The following is an 18,500-nucleotide window of genomic DNA, read 5'->3' as shown; positions in this document are numbered from 1 at the left end:
CTGACCTGTATTTACTTGTGTTTCACATCGCCTACTGAAGTATGTTCCAGGTTCCAAGTAACTGATTTAAAATGAACTTTTCTATCCCAGCTCATTTATAAACGAGGAAATAATGTATTTGCCTATATTCTCACTTGAGATGTAGTTTGTGCTAGTAAAAGACTAAAAATGATACACAGGAAGGATGTAGTTGTGACCCATCAAGCATGTTTTATAGGTGAAGTTGTGTATCTCATTTTTGCATTGGTGCTCTGACTCTTTTTTTCCTTTCAGAATATCAGTTCATTCATGTTGGTGTCACAATGACTATTGCATTATGTATCTTTTCATTAAAAGGAGTAATCTTCAGCAGTTTAAATATTGGCATAAGAAGAGGGTACATTTTGAATATTAAGTATTTTAAGACCAGGTAAATCTGATAGCATGGCTCAGGTGAGCAAAAATGTAAGTCCCAATAAAATGGCTCTAAATCTCAAAAGCTTCAGTGAGGATGACAATTTTTATGAAAATTGTCACCATTCTTTTAAAGACCTTGTCTGAGTCAGAAATAAAATGGTCCTGCTCTGGGCTCTTCCTCTAGTGAGCTCTGTGACTTGGCAGAATCACCTCTCTGAGTTTCGAGATTTTCATGTCTGTCAAGTCTAGGGGGACAGACCAGATAGCTTTCCAAGAATGTACCAGCTCAAAACAGTGTCAGATTTTTTTTTCAAATATTCATGAACTATGAAATTAAATTTTTTTTTTTAGTTTTAAAGCTGTACAGACTAGTGAAACTAAAATAAAAGAAGATAAAGTTATAAATTTCATCCAAAGAAACTGATCTATTAAATTGATCTGTGTGTTATATGGAAACAATTGCTCATTATGTGCTAAAAATTACTAGCTCTAGACTATATGAAGTGATTTTTGTGGGTAACCAGGTTTTCCCCAACTGCTCTGTGGGAGGAATATTTAAAAGGTATAAAAGCAAGATTGTGCCTTTGATGAAAACTGAGAACCAAGCTATCAGAATCTATTTTATTTTTTGCTTCCTTTTTATATAAAATGATTGTGAAGACATCAAATAATATGAAAGAAATCCCATGGTTGGCCATCTCTATAAAATCATTTAATTGACTCTGGCTAGTATAGTCTGAGAATCTTTTAAACAATAGAGACAGTTTTTCAAATAGCAGCACCATATTTATTACATAAATCTGGCTCACTCTGCAAATGTAGTGTCCTACCTTTAGCACTGTATTTTACTGATAAACTATATACATTTTTAGACCTAACCAGTTCTACAGTTCTGGATGTGGAGAATAATAATATTCCATTCTAATTCCTGAAACAATTACTTTACCTTCTACAGCAGCAAATATATTTTCTTCCTTCTCAGTTAAAATGCAGAGCTTCACATGTCATATGTCATAAAAATAAATAGTTTCTTTTCAAATTTAGCTATAATATTTGAAAATAATCATTCAGAGCAGTGACCGTATTAATAAAAAATAATTCTCCCATGAACACTTTAATTTTCCTAACTGTATTTTAATTGCTTTACTAAATTATAAATGTTTATCTAATGCTTCTAGCCATTTTGAGGTTGATTATTAATGAAAGGGGCATAGAGGAGGGAAAACTAATCTGGAAGTTTGTCTGTAAAATGTTGTTATTGAGTTAGTTATGCCAGATATATTGTCAGATTTATTTATTCTCTTATTTAGGTGATGATAGCGCCTTAAGGGTAATCATTAATTTTTGGCTCTTGGTTTATTTCTTTTACGTGCAGACCAAGACTTAAAGTAGCCATGTCTGAATCAAAACTCAGATTTACCTTTGAAATATTAGGGCAAAATTACAAAGCTTTCCAGGACTTCAGTGTCCTATATATAAAATGGAAAAATGGTTCTTAAGAATACTGTGGAGAATGCCTATTAATAAGGGATTTGTTCATGCCAAATATTAAATATCATTTATAAATAATAGGATTTGGTCAAATTATCTTAGCATCTTCCTACTTGCATCAAGTAAAATTGCAATAGTTTGATCTGTAAAAATTAAAGAATAGAACTCAGTCTTTCATGTAACTCCATTTGGTTTTAGCGTCAAAGGAAAGTTATCCTTGGGGATGGACAATTCAGTGATAAAGTAAGGAGGAGGAGGAAGTAATAGCATAAATTTCCTAAATCATGCAAATTATTATGCTCAGATAATTCAGAGAGCCATTTTTTCTGTCTCTCTCCAAAAGGAACATACTTTATAGTTGCATTAATTTAAAACACTAAAATAACAGGGTGGCAGCACTCAGTAAGAAACCAGTGTGACTTTTGGCTACATTTCTGTCGCTGCTAAGTCCTTTTCAAATATTGTAATTAACTTTACTGTTTCTGCTGTTTATTTTGCCTATCTTTATTTATCCATGCTATTCCTTGAGCTGCTAGTTCTCTACCCTTAGTAAGAAAGAAGAGGAGAAGAAAACAGTTTGTGTCTTATTGTGGTGATTGCTATGTCTCGCATGACGCTTTCTTTCTACATAAATTATATTTCTCTCTTCATTCCAATCCATTATTTTTTCCTGTCTCTAGATATAAGGTTCTTAATGATGTTGAACCTTTCATCAGATGAAGACTAACAGCTGGTGAATGTTCTCTGGCTCCTCAATCCCTTTTCCATATCTTGCCAAAATCCCCTTCCATGATAAATGCCCAGAAGCCCAAATATTCAATTAAAATTGTGTTATAATGTTGCTTTTCTGTGTTTTCACCACATCATGTCAAGTCATTTGAGAAGATAACCATAATATTATGTGGAAATAGTTTCCTTTTCTAGATTAAATTTGATTCTGATGTTACCACTATAAATTTCATTCTTCTATTAACAACAACCAAAAGTTTTTACAGTGTCCTTGCCTTCTTTTTCCTCTTTCCCCTGCCACCCTTTATTATAAAAGTTGACAAATGTAAATCCCAGGGCAGCTTAATAGGGTATAGCAAAATGGAGACCGTAAAATGTATTTAATGTAGGAAACATGGAACTGTTTTGAACATGTTAAATCACTACTCTTTGCAAACAGGAGGAAGAAGGCACCTATGACCAGACTCTTGAGTTCCGTAGAGGAGGTGACGGCCAGCCAAGACGATCCACTCGACCAACTCAGCAGTTCTACCAGCCTCCCCGGGCTCGGAACTAATGCGACAAGGTACACTTGACGTTGTGAGAAGCTTTCCACTTACAGAAAGATGCTATTTGTGTTAAATATATAAGCATAGTTATTAATATTTCATGATAACATACCGGCATGCTTCATTTTATTGTGCTTCTCCTGATTACACTTCACAGATATTTTCATTTTTTACAAATTGGAAGTTTCTGGCAACACAGTGTCAGGGAAGTCTACCAGTGCCATTTTTTCTAACAGCATTTGCTCCCTTTCTTTCTGTCTTTGTGTCACATTTTGATAATCCTTACAATATTTCAAACTTCATCATTGTTATATTTGTTATGGTGATCTGTGATCAGTCATCTTTGATGTTAGTATTGCAAAATGAGTATGATTCACTGAAGGTTCAGATGATGGTTAATAGTTTTTAACAATAAAGTATTTTTAATTAAGGTATGTACATTGGTTGTTAGACATAATGCTATTGCACACTCAGTAGACAGCAGTTTAGTGTGAATAAAACATTTATATGCACTGGGAAACCAAAAACTTAGTGTGACTTGCTTTGGTACAATATTCACTTTATTGTGGTAGTCTGGAACCAAACCCTCAATATCTTGAGGTTTGTCTGTAATAGAAGAAAACTGATATTTTAAAACTACTTTCAGTTATAAAGTATTTAAGATAATACCACAGTTACAAACTACTTTTCCTCCAGACCTTTCCCCACAAACGCTATCCTTAATCCCCTTTTTTCTCTATACCTACTCTTTTCTATTGAAGGTGATGACAATCAGTGAAATGACTATAGGTTTGAAAGCAGGAAAAAGATAAAAGAAAACAAAGAACCAGATAATTATTAACCTAGATAACTGAGTTTATTTTTTGTTGTTTAATTAATTTCCATCCTTTTTAAGAAAGAGAAGGTGTTTCATATATATCTTTAGGAATTCAGTGAAGACAACCTTACTGCTTATTGAGATGTAATTTAGGAGCCTTATGCTATCGATCCAGATTCTTTCATCCTAGAGTTTCAGAAAGAAGGTTACTATCTGAAAATCATCTTCAGTAAGAAGGAAGATATAACAAAGAAGTCAGCAAATTATGGGACCAATCTAAGGCATTTCATTTTGATGAACAGAGACCTTGTTTCTTAGTATGTTCTTAGAAAGAATACTTTTGTCATCTTTGATAACATTTCTATTTTTTCCTTATGCCAGGACTTTTGAATATTTCTTTTAATACTTAGAGTTTTCACATTACAGCTTTTGCTATATATCAAATACCCTCTTTTAGACTTTATATCTTTTTTCTTAGTCTCTTCTCAGTAGCAAGACTACTGAGAATTTTTAAGAAATTGTTCCCAATCCCTTCTTTCAGCTGTTCATTCTGACAAAGCTGTTATCCACCTTGTGTGTGTCCCCTACTCAGTGACTCTCTCAGTTCCTCACAGCAGCCAAGACTGTTTAGCACTGGAAATGCAGCTAGCCTGAATTGAGATGTGCTGTAAATAAAGAATGGATACCATATTTCAAAGACTTAGTTTGAAAAAAACTCAGTAACTTGTATTGATTATATGTCAGAATGATAATATTTTAATAGATTAGGCTAAATAAAAAGTTACTACAATCAATTTCACCTGTTTAATTTTACTTTTTAATGTGGCTACTAGAAAATTAAAAATCACATATGTCTCACATTATATTTCTGGACACCATTGTTCCAGGATCTTTTGCAGCTTCCCAAAGCTCTTTCATTGGTTCAATATTAGTTGTGTCATCCTAAGTGAAGAAATGTTTTCTTATACTTTCTAGCCCTTTCCTCCTTATGTAATAGTTTGCCTGGAGCAGAAGCCTAATGCTGTTTAACTTCTGATTTACCCCAGTGAGCCAGGATAGGACCTTTTCCCTTTTATTATTGGTTTTTCTTTGCACTTATTAAAAGACTGTCAAGTAGACAGACGTGTCCATGGTATCGCAGAAGAGCTGCTTCTTGACTTTGGGCATTTTTCTGTAGCATGTGAGAACTGACCAAAGCAGAATCAAAGTATACGTAAGGACTTCAGCAACTTTACATTGTGCACAGTCAAGCATCCACTTTTAAAATAAGCTCAATGTGCTTATAATTAAATCTTATTTAAGGTAAATGAAAACTGAGACTTCCCTGTTGGCTTTCCAGTGTCTTCTGAACTGTTTAAAACAGGTTTTAAAATGCGGCCAAAGGTTTTCAACACCCTCCCCCCAATTGCTGTAGGACAGGAGATGCAGGACTCCAGGACACTTCAAGGATGCCTGGGGCTGTTGAAAGCAGGGCGGAGTAGAGAGATATGAGAGTGAGGAAGGGTGCAGCCAGATGGTAGAACTCTTAAGTCCTCTGGGCCCTTCTTTAGTGTCTTTCATGTTTTCTACATTCAGTTCAGTTCAGTTCAGTTGCTCAATCGTGTCCAAGACTCCAGCCAAGACTCTTTGTGACCCCATGGACTGTAGCACGCCAGCCCTCCCTGTCCATCACCATCTCCCAGAGTTTACTCAAACTCATGTCCACTGAGTCAGTAATGCCATCCAACCATCTCATCCTCTGTCATCCCCTTCTCCTCCTGCCTTCAATCTTTCCTAGCATCAGGATCTTTTCCAATGAGTCACCTCTTCCCATCAGGTGGCCAGATTACTGGAGTTTCAGCTTTAGCATCAGTCCTTCCAGTGAATATTCAGGACTGATCTCCCTTAGGATGGACTGGTTGGATCTCCTTGCAGTCCAAGAGACTCTCAAGAGTCTTCTCCAACACCACAGTTCAAAAGCATCAATTCTTCAGCGCTCAGCTTTCTTTATAGTCCAACTCTCACATCCATACATGACCACTGGAAAAACCATAGCTTTGACTCGACGGACCTTTATTGGCAAAATAACGTCTCTACTTTTTAATATGCTAAGTTGGTCATAACTTTTCTTCCAAGGAGCAAGCGTCTTTTAATTTCATGGCTGCAGTCATCATCTGCAGTGATTTTGGAGCCCAAAAAAATAAAGTATGTCACTGTTTCCACTGTTTCCCCATCTATTATCTATGAAGTGATGGGACCAGATGCCATGACCTTAGTTTTCTAAATGTTGAGTTTTAAGCCAACTTTTTTACTTTCCTCTTTCACTTTCATCAAGAGGCTCTTTAGTTCCTCTTCACTTTCTGCCATAAGGGTGGTGTCATCTGTGTATCTGAGGTTATTGATATTTCTCCCTGCAGTCTTGATTCCAGCTTGTGCTTCCTCCAGCCAAGCATTTCTCATGATGTACTCTGCATATAAGTGAAATAAGGAGGGTGACAATATACAGCCTTGACGGACTCCTTTTCCTATTTGGAACCAGTCTGTTGTTCCATGGCCAGTTCTAACTGTTGCTTCCTGACCTGCATACAGATTTCTCAAGAGGCAGGTCAGGTGGTCTGGTATCCTTATCTCTTTAAGAATTTTCCAGAGTTTGTTGTGGTCCACACAGTGAAAGGCTTTCACATAGTCAATAAAGCAGAAGTAGATGTTTTTCTGGAACTCTCTTGCTTTTTTGATGATCCTATGGATGTTGGCAATTTGATCTCTGGTTCCTCTGCCTTTTCTAAATCAAGCTTGAACATCTGGAAGTTCACAGTTCACATACTGTTGAAGCCTGGTTTGGAGGATTTTGAGCATTACTTTATTAGTGTGTGAGATGAGTGCAATTGTGTGGTAGTTTGAGTATTCTTTGGCATTGCCTTTCTTTGGGATTGGCAGGAAAACTGACCTTTTCCATTACCTTTTCCTAATGTTTTCTACATTAGGGCTCCATCAAAAATTTCCTTTGAAAAAGAGTACACTGCTTAAAAGTAAATTATGAATGGTAGCCCTGTGGTAATCATGGCTTATTTGTATCAGAATATACAATGCAGACTGTTCCTAGTCAACTAAAGCATTACAATCTTAGTGGTTCTTTATGTACCCTGAGTTAAAACTCCAATCTTTCCCAGATGTTTGTTTTGGATTGTACTGTTGACATGGAAAGTCCTCACAGTAAGAAAATTAATTTTGGCAGAGAACAGTCCCATAATGATATCACTAAAAAAGCCTTAGTGCAAAATGTATCCTAAAAATTAATTAATTAAGCAGGACACATGTGATCTTAGTTGAAAAACTTTATTTATTCATTTTTTAAATTTATTTTTCTTTATTGAAGGATAATTACTTTACAGAATTTTGTTGTTTTCTGTCAAACCTCAGCATGTATTGGCCATAGGTATACATACATCCCCTCCCTTTTGAACCCCCCTCCCATCTCCCTCCCCATCCCACCCCTCTAGGTTGATACAAAGCCCCTGTTTGAGTTCCCTGAGACACACAGCAGATTCCCATTGGCTATATTTACATGTGGTAATGTAAGTTTTCATGTTGCACTTTGTTGAGACATATGTTGTAAAAGATTATGAAGTAGAATTAAGTATACTCTCTTTGAATGGGAAGTTCAGCGACAAGGATTATACTTTTTGCTTTTGTCACACAACTGAATATATTATTTTCTTCTGCAGTGAAAAGATACTTTAGTATTTCCTCATTCTTAGTTTCCATTTAACTTAACCATTTAAAAACAAGATATATATTGTATCCAACCATTTGACTGGACTTCCAGCAAATATAAACATGAACTTTTTGTCACTTTTTTTTTTTAAAGTTCATAGTTGTTTTTCTTTTTATGTTTTGAGAACTTTGCCAAATGATGAATGACATAGTAGCTGCTCAGTAAATGTTTTTTAAGTCAGTATATTTTGATAAAGTTGTTTATGTGTAATTTACATATTCTTCGGTTGTCCTAAGGAGTTTTTTTACAAGTCTTCTACACCAGCCCCCACCCCCAACACATTCACATACTTCCCCAGAGGTGGAAAGGGAGTTGGATTCTGTTTGAGCCTGGTACTGACAATATCAGTGATTAGCAAAAGCACGAGATACCTGTGAGTTAAGACTCAGTGAGAGGAGGAGGTCTCAAGAGAGCAATATGGGAAATAGGCCTAGGTCTGAGAAAAAGTGGTGACAAGTTAGATACAAGCCCTGAGGGAGGAGAGGGCCCAAACCTCTATTATCTGGACTTGTCATTATTACAGACAACTTAGAAGTAAGAGCAGTTATGGATAAGGTGTCCATAGTTCTTTAACCAGTGAGAGGGACTAATCTATGTGCATTTGAAAAGGTTTCTGACATGATTGGTGCTTAGAAATTAGATACCAATTAGTAGGGGCAGGGCTTAGAGATTTTTTTTTTTAAGTAGAGTTGGTTCAGTTTTCTTTTGCAATACTTTGGCCACCTGGTGCAAAGAGCTGACTCATTTGAAAAGACCCTGATGCTGGGAAAGATTGAAGGCGGGAGGAGAAGGGGATGACAGAGGATGAGATGGTTGGATGGCATCACCTACTTGATGGACATGAGTTTGGGTAAACTCTGGGAGTTGGTGATGGACAGGGAGGCCTGGCATGCTGCAGTCCATGGGGTCGCAAAAGAGTCGGACACAACTGAGCAACTGAACTGAACTGATTTAGTTTTATAGATGAATTTTAAAGCTTCACTTTCATGGTGGGGTAGAGACCTCTGAAGATAATCTAAAAGCTGAGGAAGATTTGAAGAAGGGAAGAGGCAGTGGCTACAAGAGAGTGCGTGAACCAAAACAGCGTTGCTGGTGGTGGCAGAAGAGTATCACTTTAGACTCATTGAGAGTTTGACCTTGATGTGTTCAGTGCTATCATGAACTTCTAAATAAGAATGATATGATCAAAATTAAGCTTAAGAAATACTGCTGTTGAATATAGGGTGGATTAAGCACCAGAAGGGAAAGAATCTAGGAAGCTATTGCATTGGTCTAGCTGAAGAGTGGTTACAGCTTCGAGTTCCACTGTGAAAAGAGAGAAATGGCAGACCTGTGTAGACTTTGTTTGACACATCAGAGGAGGTTCCTTACTGCCATGGAGGTTAAGGCTCAGTATGTAGAGTGGTTTAGTAAATGGTGACTCACTTTTAATTTCACTTCTAGTTCCTTTGATGAAAGAATAGTCTTCATAGTTTTACATATTAACCAAAACCTTGAAACTGATCACTAAGCATAGTTGTTTAGTCGTCCGACTCTTGTGACCCCATAGACTGTAGCCCTCGAGGCACCTCTGTCCGTGAGATTCTGGAGTTGGTTGCCACTTCCCTCTGCATGGGATCTTCCTGACCCAGGGATTGAACCCATGTCTCCTGCATTGCAGGTGGATTCTTTAGTGCTGAGCCACCAGGGAAGCCCCTTTGAAACCAATAGCTAAGCATGCATTACTATATAAATATCATGACCTTGTTTATTTTCTAAGGTCCAGGTTTTAACACCATTTTTAGCTAGTAAAAGATGTATTTTTAGATGGCTTTCTGTGTGTTTGGTTTTTTTTTTTTTTTTGGACAGTCTAGACCAGCATCCTTTTGTAAATTTTTTCAAATCAAGGTCAGGGAAGTGATCACTATAAAGATAGATGTTATAGAACCCCATGAAGCCAGCAGGATAGGCATCATGTGAGGATAATAGGACCCAAATCTCTATTTTCTAATCAGGAGACTGTTTACCTCAGAGGATTTTTGAGCTGTTTGCATGCAGCCATGGGAATGCTTCCCGTCCCGGCCCACCCAGTTTCTTTCATTCATGAGGCTGAAACAGGATTGGAGCAAACAGGGCTTCTCTCACCACCTCGCTCAGCCTTTTCTGTTGTCACTACCCAGAGCGTTTTTCTAGAGTGGTGTCTGATAAGGTGGGGAGCTGACGGGAGGCAACAGGCGTAGGTGAATTACCTGTGAGACTGAACCAGCTCAGAGGTGTTCATAGGGGAAGTGGAGGTGGGTAGGGTGGGGGTAGATGCGATTCAGTGGCAGACTGCATCTTTTTTAGGTCACCCTCTGTTAAACTCTTCTCAGTTAATCCAGATTCCTGAAGCAACGTGCTAGCAATAAAGGAACTAACAGTGACAGAGATGTACTTTAAAAATTTCTAGAAGGAAAAACTATTTTTAAAGACTTTGCTTGTTGTTTACGTACTGATTTATAGATTATGTTTATGTTTATAAATTAGCAGTGTCCAGTTTTCTCTGCTGTGATCTATTGATCTTTGTATAAATACTTCACAGTTACAGGTAAGTTTCAGCACTGTATGTATGAGGAAGCCAAGTTGAGGTGCCAATTTCACTCTCTTCTTCTCTTCTTAAATAGAGTCTTTATGAAGAAAGGAGCTGTTGACTGAACCATCCTGGTCAGAACCTGTTGATAGACCTCCTGCTTTCCCTTTGGAGTAAGATGCAGACATGGTGGATATTATTATTTGGAGAACTAAAAGGCAGATTTTAGGGGAAAAAAATTCAACCCACATAAAGAATGGGGAAAAAAATACAAAGTTAAATAAAGCAAATAACTTTTACAAGTGGAAGAATTTTTTCTTCTGCCATCAATAAAACCAATGCACTATTAAATACATTGTTTTGCTATATGTTTTATTTGCTGAATGTTATTTTTCTTGTTCATCTGGTATTAACCCCATACTAATTGCCTTGTGTAGAATGGCAATTACAGCATACTGAAGCCCCACTGTAATTACAGAATAAACTGACTGACACAGTTTGCCACATTTCTTAACAAAATAACCTGAAGCCAAATAGCAGTTCTTAGTATGTTAACACTGCTAAATATGACAGCAAAAAAATATTCAAAACTTGTATATGTTGTTTTAGCACTCTATTAATGTAATTCAATCAAAAAACAGGCATTCCCTTCCTTATAAAATGTGTAGTGGATCTTTTAAGATGCATCTGGTTGCAGATTACAGAAAACCCAGCTCAAACTGGTTAAACACTAAAGTGCTGGCTTATTTGACTTACCAGAAGCACATTAAGTTTCCGTTGGTTTAATTCAGTGACTCAGAGTTGTCATGAAAGATCCTGATCCTTATTCTTTTCATCTCATTTCTGCTTTCTGTGACATAAGCTTCATTCTTCAGCTCCGTGTGACCCCAGGACGGCTACAACTTCCTGAGCTGTTCAGTGCAGGAATGGGGTCCCTTCCAGAAGTGCACTCAGAAGAGAAAACAAGCTTTCCCTCTTAGGCTGCATTTACCTGTGTTGTGTGACTTTTCAGCCTTTGAACCAGAAACTTCAGCAAGGGTCCGTGGGTGAGTTTAGGCCTGATTCAAGTGGGGGCAATCTGCTTTCCTGAAAGCATATTCAATCTGAGGCAGAGGATATATATGTGAAAGTCAGGGTGCTTGCCAAAATGAAAGTGAGACAGATTGGCAGAAGCAATCAATCTTCATTATAGAGAACCAATATATCTGAGCTATAGATTCTTAATAGGACAAAAATAATAGCCTCATAGTCTCAGTCTTATGAAGTCAGAAGTGAATGGTTAAAAAATAAGGAGAAAGAGGAATGAAGGGAGGGAGGGAGGGAAGGAGGAAGGAAGGAAGGGGAAAATAGAATTCTCTGGTCAAAATAATTGACAAAATTAGTACTTTGATAGAGAAGGCCTTAGGCATTTTCTCAGGGCCTATTAACTCTAAGTTTTGTTTATTTGTTAGCCCAGTCAATTGTTTGTTTTTACAGTATCTTAATAAGTGAAAGAGTACAGGTGAGAAAAATATGGCTGATAGCATGGGGTTTTTTTGTTTCTTATTTTTTACCATCGCTATGCTTCATAACAAGAAGTGGAGTGACCAGGGCATTGGTTGCTTTTTTAAGAAAGATCTCCAAGTAATTCTAATGCATATCCTGGGTTGAAAACCAGAGGAAGGGCCATGATAACTTTGACAACTAATAAGTTAGCCAGTAAAGGAAGAGGCAGAAGAACGTAAACTGAGGTCTGAGAGTAGCTTAAAGGACTGGTTCTCTCCACTTTCTTGTTGGTAGATGAGGACAGTAGTCCCTAGGACAGTGATAAGCATAGAGGAGTCTCTAAAGTGGATGGCACTAGTGTTGCCTAGTGATTGGCATGGTAACAATCCCTGAGGATAGTTCTGTGCAATAGTATGAGACATACATGATTTGACCTGAAGACATCAAGGAAAAGTTTAGGTTGGAAGGCAAGTGAGGCCAACCTATCTGCCCTGGTGGCTGCTGGGGCACTGAAGGTGACAGCAAGATGTATTTGACCAAGTAAAAGCTAAGCTCCACCATGAGTTTCTTTACTAAGGGCAGCTGCAGGCCTGGATGTACAATAATAAAATAATTACTAGTTTGATCAAGTTTTTCTAAGAGCATGGTGGTAAGTATTTTTCATTCATTATCTTTGTCACCTTCACAACTCTAGGACTTTCTTCCCCCTTTTCCCTTCTTACTCTTTGTTTTTGTTTTGGTTTGGTTTTTGTTATGGTTATATTCTGTCAAGTTGATCAGCCCCTTAGGTTTGTTTCACAGTTTGCCATTGCCATGATGTGTGACGTTTGTTTGTGTTGTTTGCTCCCAGTTCTATGGCAGATCCATCCCTTCCTGCTTGTGGCCTCTTCCTCTCCCCACCTCCTACTTCCTCTCCCTTTTCTCTCTTCCTTTTGTTTCAAACCTTACTTTTCTTTTACTTTTCATATTTATACTCTTAGCTCAAGTTCTTACAATTTTTTTTCCCCTTTCAAAAAGTGGTTCTATTTATCATTCAAAAATTATTCAGTAAATATGTACAGAGTACTAACTGTGTTCTAGGTGCTGTGCTGTGAATAAGGCCAGCAGGATCTCGAGTCTCCCCAGGCTGTAGGTGTGGCTCCTTTTATCACTTTGTTTCAGTGTCTAATATATTATCCTCTTCATGTTCCTTTTCTTTATTATCAACTTCATTTCTTAAATGTATTTCATTGACTTTTTCTAGACTTCTAATATCAATTTTTAGTCTTAATATTTTACCTTCAATTCTGCTTTTCAAAATGTTGTTAATTTTAAAAATGTTTTTCACCTCTGAGCCATGGACATGGACATGGACATGAAGAAAGTCCTCAAGATACAGGAAAGCACCTGAAGTTGTCTCCAAACTTTGGCCACTTCTCCAGAGCAGACCTGACCTGAAGGTCGGTTAGCACTGATAACCACTTTTCCCTACCCTATACCCACTCCACTTATTAAGATACTACAGAAATAACTGTGGCCTAACTGAAGAAAACTAAGAGGTAACAGGCTCCAAGAGAATTCCTAAGACACACTCCTTCAAAGCAAAGTAGTAAATTTTGTCAGTTGTTTTGGCCAAAGGATTCCCCCGTTCCTCCCTCCAACATTTCCTCCCTCCTTCTCGCTTTCTTTTTTTCTCTCTTTCTTTCTTTTCACTTCTAGCTTCACAGGACTAAGATTGAAGACACTGTTTCTGTCACATTAAATGGTTTGTCGTTCACTGGACCACCCAGGTTTAGGCCATGGACAACCCCTACCCCTCTCCCTGGCATTATGTGATTGTCTACTATTTTTATATAGATTCATCTCTCAAAGGCCTTTCTTTGTGACTCTGCTCATCATAGCTAACCCCACTGCCTGCAAGGAGTAAACACAGATGGAGCAAACAAGGGAAATATGACTGACGGGTGCTAAGAGGGGTGCTTCCACTGTGACCAGGCTGGAGCGGCCATCAGACTTACCAGCACTGACCCTTCACTGGAACATACAGGAAAACAAGACCTTGTCCCATGTGTGAACAAGCTGGGGTGTCAGTGCATGACATAGAGGACCTTTAGTAGGCCCTGTCTGTAGTCCCATTTTAGGTAGATAGATATATTATGCTATTTTTTCAAGAGTAAAAAGTGTGTAAAAATGTTTTTCACTCTTTTCTATCTCGTGTTTTATCTTTCCAAAGCAACTGAAAGGATGGTAATATCATTTACTAAGATGGAAAATACTGCAAGAAACCAGGTTTTGTGTTAGGGGGCAGAAATCTTACTATTATCCTAGCTTTGTCACCTGGATAACCACATGGGTAGTTTAATCTGTGGAAATAACATTTATTTATGTGTTTTTTCAAAATATCAAAAAATTCTTGAGGTGAAATGCTATAGAAAGTTATCTTCAATAAAATAGCAAACTTAGGGCATGTGATGCAAAGAAAAGGCCCTTATGACTCCTTAGAAAAAGACCCTGATGCTGGGAAAGATTGAAGGCAGGAGGAGAAGGGGACCACAGATGATAGCTTATGGTGAACGATGTCGGATTCGTGATCTCCACAGAAGATTTAGCTTCAGGACCAGGGACCAGGCTTGATCACTCAAGAGCTTTTGTGTAGCAGAGTTTTATTAAAGTGAAAAGGGACAGATAAAGCTTCTGACACAGACATCAGAAGGGGACTGAGAGTGCCCCCTCGCTAGTGTTAGCAAGGGAGCAGTATAGTTTTTTAACTGGTTATTACAGTAAATCAAAAGAATGGCTCAAGGTTGTCAAGATATAACTAGACTCACTCTCACAATTTACGTTTTAAAGTAACAGGATTAGTCAGAAGGTTCTCAAGAAGGAGAAACATGTCCTCAAGCAGGATACATTGTTGTTATATAATCATTAGTACAGAGTTTAAGCTGAGTTGTTTTGTTGTGTAATTATCAGCTCTGGGCTTAAAGAAAAAAAGTTTGTCCTTTTCTCCTCCTTGAGAACCCAAGACCCCTATCTACTCCTTGAGAGCCCCAGACCCCATTCTCCTCCTCAGGGACCCTGGACTTATCAGCCTGTTTAGGACTTGACTCTCTCACAGAGGATGAGATAGTTGGATGGCATCACCGACTCGATGGAGTTTGAACAAGCTCCGGGAGTTGGTGATAGACAGGGAAGCCTGGCGTGCTGCAGTCCATGGAGTCTCAAAGAGACACAACTGATTGACTGAACTGAACTGAAGATAGCATAATATGCTTGCATAAAGGATAAGACAGGGCCAGAGACATCAGAAATGATTTTATAGGAATAGGAAAGAGAACACATCTATGGTTAAAATTGTTTTCACTGGAGAAGGAAAATCTTGAATTTGGTGAATAATTTACATAAAATACCAGATCACCTGGCCTGCCTCCTGAGAAATCTGTATGCAGGTCAGGAAGCAACAGTTAGAACTGGACATGGAACAACAGACTGGTTCCAAATCAGGAAAGGAGTAAGTCAAGGCTGTATATTGTCACCCTGCTCATTAAACTTATATGCAGAGTACATCAGGAGAAACGCTGGGCTGGATGAAGCACAAGCTGAAATCAAGATTGCAGGGAGACATATCAATAACCTCAGATATGCAGATGGCACCACCCTTAAGGCTGAAAGTGAAGAAGAACTAAAGAGCCTCTTGATGAAAGTGAAAGAGGAGAGTGAAAAAGTTGGCTTAAAACTCAACATTCAGAAAACCAAGATCATGGCATCCGGTCCCATCACTTCATAGAAAATAGATGTGAAAACAGTGGCTGACTTTATTTTGGGGGGGCTTCAAAATCACTGCAGATGGTGACTGAAGCCATGAAATTAAAAGATGCTTGCTCCTTGGAAGAAAAGTTATGACCAACCTAGACAGCATATTAAAAAGCGGAGAACTTACTTTGCCGACAAAGGTCCGTCTAGTCAAAGCTATGGTTTTTCCAGTAGTCATGTATGGATGTGAGAGTTGGACTATAAAGAAAGCTGAGCGCCAAAGAAATGCTTTTGAACTGTGGTGTTGGAGAAGACTCTTAAGAGTCCCTTAGCTGGCAAGGAGATCCAACCAGTCCATCCTAAAGGAAATCAGTCCTAAATATTCACTGGAAGGACTGATGCTAAAGCTGAAACTCCAGTAATCTGACCACCTGATGTGAAGAACTGACTCATTTGAAAAGACCCCAGTGCTGGGAAAGATTGAAGGTGGGAAGAGAAGGGAGCAACAGAGGATGAGATCGCTGGATGGCATCACCAACTCGATGGACATGAGTCTGAGTAAACTCTGGGAGTTGGTGATGGACAGGGAGGCCCAGTGTGCTACAGTCCATGGGTTGCAAAGAGTTGGACACGACTGAGCAACTGAACTGACTGCCTTACATACAATGGGAAGAAGAAAGTACAATCAAGCGGATCAGGTGTTCAGCCTACGGAATAGATTACATATGCCGAGATATGTCCTCTCTGGGATTCAAACATACTCAGGACTGTCTGTTGTTTAGTGCCAGTGAGTGCCTGGCAGACAGCAGGTGGGTGGCAGCACAGGGCTAGTTCCAAGAAAGATGTGGACAGGAAGTCGGTCACACAGCACCCACAGGGTCCAACACTGGGAGAAAGGCAGGGCTCAAGATGCAGGCTTGAGTCAGGCACAAGAACTCAGTCCTCTAGGATCCCCCTTTTGCCACATTTGACAATCAGTGCATAGAGAGGGCCTGACACATTACTTAAAATAACGTCACTAATAAATATTTCAAGGTGATGGTCATAAAGATGTTCAAAGAATGAGGACTAAGAATGGATATACAAGTGAAAAATATAAAGAAGAATTTAAACAGAGTTGAAGATACAATACCTGAAATAAAAAATACACTGCAGAAAAATCAACAGTAGATTAGATGGTATAGAGGAATGGCTCAGTGAACTGGAAAAGTAGTAACAATTATCCAAGCTGAATAGAAAAAAAGAATTTTCTAAAATAAGGGAAGTAGACTGTCAGAAGAAGATGGCAGAGGAGTAAGACAGGGAGATGGCCAGCCTCCCTACAAATACATCAAAAACTTATCAAGATGTGGGACAACTCCTACAAAGCAACCTCTTAAATGACAGCAGAAGACCTGAGGCTTCCAAAGAAGCAAGCTAAACTTCCTAGAATGAGGTAGGAGAAAAGATAAAAACATTAAAAAGTGTGCATGAGAGAGAACTTCAGGAAAGGAGCTTGTGCCCCAAGGGAGGGAGAGAGTTGTGAAGGAGGAAAAGTTTTCATGCACTGGGAGATCCTTCACAGGCAAGGAAATCCTTGTTCCTACAAGGGAAAACTGCAGAACCTCAGAGAGCCATGCAAATCAGGGACCCAGAAGGCAAAATACAGAGAGAGCTGCATTTCTCAACCCATGAGCAGCTCACAAGTTTTAGCCCTGACCAGAGGGTTGGAGCGGGGAGCTGAGACACATGCACACAAGCCTCCACTGAGCAGAAGGTGGACTCTGTGCCAAGAGAAGTACACAGGAGCCTCCACCAGACAGCGTGGGCCAGGGGAGCCAAGAGACCCACATAGAAGCCTCCAGCTAGCAAGCTTTGGCCTGCAACACAGGGTGAGACCAGGGGGCAGAGGCTCTGGGAAAGACCCCGGGGAGACGTAGGGGGCTGGCTACAGTGAGGATGTGCTGCGGGGCTACTTCGACGTGGCTGTGGAAATAGATGTGTCCATCACTGCCAAAGCTGAGAGGGCTGCCCAAAGCCATACTGAACCTATAGACACCCCAAATGAAACCTTCTACTGGACACTGTGTTGCCCTTCAAAGAGACAGGATCAGCTCCATTGACCAGAACACAGGCACAAGTCCCTCTAATGAGGAAACCATCACAGAACACTAGTCCAACCCCACTCACAGAGGGCAGACACCTAAACTAAGAACTATGATCTAGGAACTGGAGAAACTTTTTCTTTTTTTTTCTTTTAAATCACACTTTTATTCCCCCTACATACTTCTACCTTTGTATTGGCCTTTTGCGATGCTGTGGGGTTTTCCTTTTCTCTCTCTCTCTCTTGTAAAATTTTTTTTAAAAGATTATTTTTCTTCCTTTTTTGTGATTTTTAAAAATTTTGTTTTTGTTCTGTTTGACCATTTTTCTTATTGTTCTTTTCCTACTGTTTGTGTTCTTAGTTGTTCAGTCGTGCATGACTCTTTGTAAACCCACGGACTGTAGGCTGCCAGGCTCCTCTGTCCATGGAATTCTCCAGGCAAGAATACTGGAGTGGGTTGCCATGCAGCTTCTCCAGGGGGATCTTCCCAACCCAGGGATTGAACCCAGGTCTCCCACATTACAGGCGGATTCTGAGCTATGGCTCAGTTGGTAAAGAATTCCTTAGTATATAAAAATCTGTTTACCTTTGCCTTTCTTTTTTTTCTTTTCTCCCACTTTTTTCACCATGTATGTTAGTTTATTATATTTTCTTTGCTATATTCCGCAGTTGGAACTCTGCTCTGGCTCAGTTTTCTGGTCCATAAAGCCTGGGAAAAGAAGACCTCAAATGGAGTAAGTGGGTGGGGGGGTGGGTGGGGGAGATGAAAAGACAGAGAAATATACCACAAATGAAGGAACAAAGTAGAAAATCACTAGGCCAAATAAACGAAGAGGAAATTACATGCAAAAGAATTCAGAATAATGGCAGTATAGATGTTCCAAAGCCTTGAAAATAGAATGGAGAAAATGCAAGAACCA

General features: G+C 38.9%; 1 protein-coding gene across 2 annotated transcripts in view; it reads left to right on the top strand.

The window, feature by feature from the left end:
- TDRD3 (tudor domain containing 3) overlaps window positions 1-10,634 on the top strand; it is a 204,160-nt gene extending 193,526 nt beyond the window's left edge. For both annotated transcript variants that reach the window (XM_043477358.1, XM_043477357.1), the window contains 2 exons: window positions 3,056-3,181; window positions 10,378-10,634. In XM_043477358.1, the coding sequence (XP_043333293.1) occupies window positions 3,056-3,172 (117 nt within the window). In that variant the 3' untranslated portion in view covers window positions 3,173-3,181; window positions 10,378-10,634. The remainder of the gene's footprint in view (window positions 1-3,055; window positions 3,182-10,377) is intronic.
- The last annotated feature ends 7,866 nt before the right edge of the window (window positions 10,635-18,500 follow it).

The sequence above is a fragment of the Cervus canadensis genome, chromosome 9 (genome assembly GCF_019320065.1).
Source record: "Cervus canadensis isolate Bull #8, Minnesota chromosome 9, ASM1932006v1, whole genome shotgun sequence".
NCBI classification, from domain to species: domain Eukaryota; kingdom Metazoa; phylum Chordata; class Mammalia; order Artiodactyla; family Cervidae; genus Cervus; species Cervus canadensis.
The sequence above is the reverse complement of the archived record's forward strand: the minus strand, read 5'-3'. Positions and strand labels throughout refer to the sequence as shown.